This window comes from Bufo bufo, chromosome 2, assembly GCF_905171765.1.
Source record: "Bufo bufo chromosome 2, aBufBuf1.1, whole genome shotgun sequence".
Lineage (NCBI taxonomy): Eukaryota > Metazoa > Chordata > Amphibia > Anura > Bufonidae > Bufo > Bufo bufo.
Genome location: NC_053390.1, coordinates 257,044,725 through 257,050,724, shown reverse-complemented (window position 1 = coordinate 257,050,724; position 6,000 = coordinate 257,044,725). Strand labels below are relative to the sequence as shown.

At 45.5% G+C, this 6,000-nt stretch overlaps 1 protein-coding gene across 5 annotated transcripts in view; it reads left to right on the top strand.

The window, feature by feature from the left end:
* The first annotated feature begins 580 nt into the window (after positions 1 to 580).
* The window catches only part of SFI1 (SFI1 centrin binding protein), an 87,400-nt gene continuing 81,980 nt past the window's right edge, over positions 581 to 6,000 (top strand). For all 5 annotated transcript variants that reach the window (XR_005776176.1, XM_040416449.1, XM_040416448.1 and 2 more), the window contains exons 1-2: positions 581 to 693; positions 774 to 938. Coding sequence is in view for 4 of the 5 variants with exons in the window: in XM_040416449.1 (XP_040272383.1) it covers positions 671 to 693; positions 774 to 938 (188 nt within the window). In the remaining variant the exon portion in view is untranslated. The remainder of the gene's footprint in view (positions 694 to 773; positions 939 to 6,000) is intronic.

Sequence of the window (6,000 nt, the reverse complement as noted above, 5' to 3'; positions counted from 1 at the left end):
GATCAGAAGCCCCCCTATTCTGCCACTATATGAAGGTCCTAGACATGGCCCCATCAGTACCTGTACCTGTCCTTGCTCCCACACTGCCGTGACATGGAAAATACATGTGACTCGCTGTCTTTTTTTTTTTTTACCATGTTTGAGATTATTATTTTTTTATATATAAAATGAAATAAAATACAAGGTTTTACGGAGTTCTGGAGAACATCTTTATTAGAATTTTCACTGAGCAATAACTGGTACGCAAAGGCACCCATTCAAACGAATGGGGGTTAAAACCATTCCATTTTTATGTTTGTTTATGGAACTGGATAACAGAGAAGTCAAAAGTCAACACAGATGCCTGTGTAGTCATACTGCTCCAGTTAACATTAATATAATAATAGTAATTCTATCTGTCTATCCTATCTAATATCTATCCTATCCATAATCCATCCTATCTAATATCTATCCTATCCATAATCCATCCTATCTAATATCTATCCTATCTCTTCAGCGCCTATTGCCTTTCCTCACCGTTCATTCATTGCAAGCTCCCTGTGCTTCCTCGCGGTGTCGGCAGATGGCGCTGTACAGCATTCTGGCATTTCAGGCGTCTTGTGACCAAGACAACGAGCGGGAAGTGTAGCGCGGATGTTGAAGTGTGTGGAGAGCTGCCGGAACTGGAGGGATGGAGCGCCCGCACCGCGGCAGGTATGTGGGCAGTAAGTGCCAGCAGTGCCCACCTGTATGTGGAGAAGGTCCTGTGGTTATTCCCTGGTTGTTTCTTGCAGGCAGGGCGCACATAAGGCTGCCACAGCCAAACTGCCTCCCAGAGCTCCAACTGTGGCCCTTAGAGCCCCTGGGAACATGAGGCCAGGTAAGAGCAGCCGCCCGGGACCGTACCGAGTGAACTACACCTGGAACCGCGGCGGGAGGCTGAAGGAGCTGCGCATCCGGTGAGCTAGCCATGTTAAGGCAGAATTCACACCGTGCAGCTGAAAGCTTATTATCTCATCGCTCTGTGTCCTACTGGTGCTCTGGAACTTTTTAAATGACATAAAAAAATATTTGTGCAAATTGCGTATTTATGCCCCCCTCGCTGCTTTTTAAACAGGGTATGGTGTGTAGACATATACCTGGTTTCTGTAGTAAATGTTGACTGAAATCTATGGCACTTATCAGCTGGTGTAGGTTTCATTCTAGGTGCACGGACCTCGTCATTAGCGGTCTGGGTGCACGCCGCTTGCGGATCCATTCACTTGAATGAGTCTGTGATCTGCAAGAGACAGTACACACTGCAAAAAATCAGGACATGTTCTATATTTTTGTGGTGCAGAGGCATGGACTGAAATCCGACGGAAGTGCTTCGGAGTGATTCCGCGAGTATCCGATCCGTGCCTCCGGGTCGACAGCCCCGGGCCAAGCACCGACCAGAACGCCCACATACTGCGGCGGGGCACGGGAGGGCATAGTTCCCTGCCCCGCCGCCAATCACCGCAATAGGCTTCAGGAGTGAAATCCCGGCACAGGCGTGCGTAATGACGGGATGCAGCACAGTGAAGTGTGTGGTGCACCTGCCATTGCACGCCTGGACATAGGTGAGTATTTAGCTTTTAGTTTTTTTTAAATTTATTTATGGATCCTGATCAGTCTTACGAATGCCATCAGTTGGCATACCTTTTTACGGATCCGGCAGGCAGTTTTGGCAACGGAACTGCCTGCCAGATTCCTTTGCCGCAAGTGTGAAAGTAGTCTTAGGGCTCTTTCACACTTGCGTTGTCCGGATCCGTCGTGCACTCCATTTGCCGGAGGTGCCCGCCGGATCCGGAAAAACGCAAGTGAACTGAAAGCATTTGAAGACGGATCCGTCTTCAAAATGCGTTCAGTGTTACTATGGCAGCCAGGACGCTATTAAAGTCCTGGCTGCCATAGTAGTAGTGGGGAGCGGGGGAGCAGTATACTTACAGTCCGTGCGGCTCCCGGGGGCGCTCCAGAATGACGTCAGAGCGCCCCATGCGCATGGATGACGTGATCCATGTGATCACGTCATCCATGCGCGTGGGGCGCCCTGACGTCACTCTGGAGCGCACGGGGAGCCGCACGGACGGTAAGTATACTGCCCCCCCGCTCCCCTCTACACTTTACCATGGCTGCCAGGACTTTAGAGTCCTTGCAGCCATGGTAACCATTCAGAAAAAGCTAAACGTCGGATCCGGTAATGTGCCGAAGCGACGTTTAGCTTAAGGCCGGATCCGGATTAATGCCTTTCAATGGGCATTAATTCCGGATCCGGCCTTGCGGCAAGTGTTCAGGATTTTTGGCCGGAGCAAAAAGCGCAGCATGCTGCGGTATTTTCTTTGGCCAAAAAACGTTCCGTTCCGGAACTGAAGACATCCTGATGCATCCTGAACGGATTTCTCTCCATTCAGAATGCATTAGGATAATCCTGATCAGGATTCTTCCGGCATAGAGCCCCGACGACGGAACTCTATGCCGGAAGACAAGAACGCAGGTGTGAAAGAGCCCTTAGCTGAACTGGTTTTTAGATGCCATGTCCTATTTGAATATTTTTAAGGGTCACATGGACCAGGCTTATTTTTTGCAGCTCCTCTGACTGCTAAACTTAAAACTCAATTTTATTGCCAAATTTTTAAAAAACACATATTACTTGGGAGCAATATTTAAAACTTAGGAGTTAGTGATTTCAGGGTCAATGGCCACATCTATTTATACACTGCCAGTGCCTCTTGTACCAAAATATCCTGGTGTTTTATAATAAACAATCTCTTACTCCAGAGAATTGATCAAATGAGCCCCCTGACTAACTCCTACCTAAAACTCTAAACCTGTGTCCCTACATGTTTCGCCGAGCCTGTCGGCGTCTTCAGGGGAAACTAAACAAGCGGCGTAGCAACTCCCCTGAGGGATTTCTTTGTTTGTTACTGCTATCATGTCCTATTTGAAGCCCCCCTGATGCACCCCTACAGTAGAAACTCAAAAAAGTGACCACATTTTGGAAACTACGGGATAAGGTGCCAGTTTTATTGGTACTATTTTGGGGTACATATGATTTATTTATTGCTCTATATTACGTTTTTTGTGAGGCAAGGTAACCAAAAAAATTGATGTTTTGGCACCGTATTTATTAATTATTTTTAACAACATTCATCTGACAGGTTAGATCATGCGCTATTTTTATAGAGCAGGTTGTTTACTTTCTATGATGATTGTTTCAGTTTTTACATAAAGCATTTTTGAAAACAAAAATGTGGTTTTTGTATCTCCATTTTCTGAATGCCCTATTTTTTTTATTTTTATTTTATTTTTTCTGCCGATCGTCTTGTGCAGGGGCTCGTTTTTTGCAGGAAGAGTTGATGTTTTTATTGGTACCATTTTTGGGTACATATGATTTTTTTGATCATTCATTATTACACTTTATGGGGCAAGGTGACCAAAAAATTGGTTGTTTTGGCGCAGTTTTTATTTATTTATTTTTACAGTGTTCACCTGGTATTAGTTCATGTGACTTTTTTACAGTGCAGATCGTTACGGACATGGCAATACCTAATATGTTTACTTTTTCTTATTTATTTAAGTTTTATAGCATTTTTGAAACAGAGCCATAGCTTTTTTATTTTTTGACCGATTGTCTTCGGTAAGGTCTCATTTTTTGCGGGATGAGGTGACTGTTTGGTACTATTTTGGGGGGTATATGCCTTTTTGATAGCTTGGTGTTGCACTTTTTGTGATGTAAGGTGACAAAAATTGGTTCCCCTTTTTTCTATCCTTTTTTATTCAATTTTTTTTTATTTATGGTGTTTATCGGATAGAGTGGATTATGTGATTATATTTATAGAGCCGGTCATTACGGACGTGGCGATACCTAATATATGTGTGTGTGTTTTATTTATTTTTTAATTATAAAAAAAAGGGGATACATCCTGTATTGTAATGCATTGCCTGTTCATGTACACTGAGTCATACACGAACAGGTTGCCTAGGAGACCCAGCCTGAGGCTGGATCTCCTGGGCACCCGTAGAAGGCAGGTCCCGATGCCATGCAAGGCATTGGGCGTCCTCTGCGGGGACTCAATGTGCTCCCTCACCCGACACAAACCCCTTCTTTGTCGCGGTCAGCGCGGACTGCGGCATAGAAGGAGTTAATCCGCCGGTATCTGCTTTTACAGCGATGCCAGCGGATACAGCAGGGGTCCAGCTACCAGGGACTGCCGGGCCCCTGGAGTGATTGGGCGCGCACCGCTCCGGTGCCCGCCCGATCACCATGACGTACTATTACGTCAAATTGCGGGAATGCAGTGGCTTCCGTGACATAATAGTATGTCATGTGACGGGAAGGGGTTAAAGGCTATATATGTTTGTCTTTCCAACCTGCTTCTTGTTTTTTTCAGTTAAAAGGTTTACCTGGGAATTTGATATGGATGGTCTATCCTCAGGATAGGTCATCAGTATCAGATCAGTGGGGATCCGACTCCTGACACCCCTGCTAATTAGCTGTTTGAAGAGGCCAGGGCGCTCACCAGAGCTCCGGTCAGCATAGCGGTCTCTTTATAGCTTACCAAGCACAGAACCATACATTAGACAGCAGCGATGCTTGGTAATGCAGCTCATCTCCTTTCACTTGAATGGGACTGAACTGCAACTAAGCCATGTGACTGATATACAGTGACATCACTGGCCTCCCAACAGTTGATCGGCAGGTGTCCCGGGAGAAGAACGCCAGCCGATCTAATATTGATGACCTATCCTAAAGATAATCTTATACGCTGGAACTATATCACACTGCAGTTTCTCTACACGAGAATCTGCATGGAAAAACCATGTGTAATCCGCAATCAGTGCAGGCAGGCTATGTGTGAATGTGTTGTCTGTGCAATATTTCTTTTGGGGCCCCACTTAAAATTTTGGCCAGGGCCACACTTTGTCTAAAACCAGCCCTGGCTACAGTATGGGCACGGGGCACACACGGTCATGTGCATGAGCCCTTAAAGGGATTCTGTCACCTCTTTTTACCCTAGAGATGCGGACATGCACGGCTAGATCGCCGCTAGCATGTCTGCAATATATCTGTCCCATATCTCTGAGTGGTTTTATTGAGTGTAAAAAATTATTTTATATATATGTAAATCAGCCTGGTAAGAAGCCCAAGGGGCTGCACTAACCGTTCTGGAGCCCAGCACCGCCTGTATCCAGGAATCTCCTCCTTGCTCACAAAGTCAGATCACTGTAATCTCGCGGTCGAGCTCCGTCCGCATCTCTATGGCGTAAAAAGAGGTGACCGAATCCCTTTAAAGGGGTTGTCTCATGACAAACAATGGGGGCATATCGCTAGGATATGGCCCCATTGCCCGATAGGTGAGGGTCCCACCTCTGCAACCTGCACCTATATCGATAACGCAGTTTCCAACACAGATGCGAACTGAACAAGTGTAGGTATGTGTGTATGTGTGTATATATATATATATATATATAATATTGAATTATTGCAAATTTCTTACTCCTCAAAAATGGTAAGAGGAGTATTTTTACTCTTCCGGAAAAAATGTAGTGCGACTATCCGTTGTGCTGCCATCTGCGCCTGAAATACCCCTAATTTGGGCATATTTCAGAATAGTAAATAACACTCGATGTGAAAAGTGCTTAAAGGGTTAGTGTCCCCTAAACAATTCCTGGCCATTTAAGCTATAAGAGTGTTCACAAAGTGGATTTTTCTGCTGCAGTAATCCAAGACTGAGCCACAGATTTTGGCTTCAGTTGTACATGCCATGCATCTACCCGTTTATTTATGCACATTCACTTGGGGCTAATTCCGTTGCAGAAACCACACCAAGAAAGTGCATGCCCTTTTTTGATGCGGTTTGGAAATCCTTATGGAAGTAATCAGCGGGGCTGTATTAACAGTAGTACTTATTCGCACTGACGGCAATGGAAGACCGAGTCCATGAGGATGTCGGTGCGGAGATCCGTTCACAAAAGCCATGTCATAGAGGTAGATTTTGT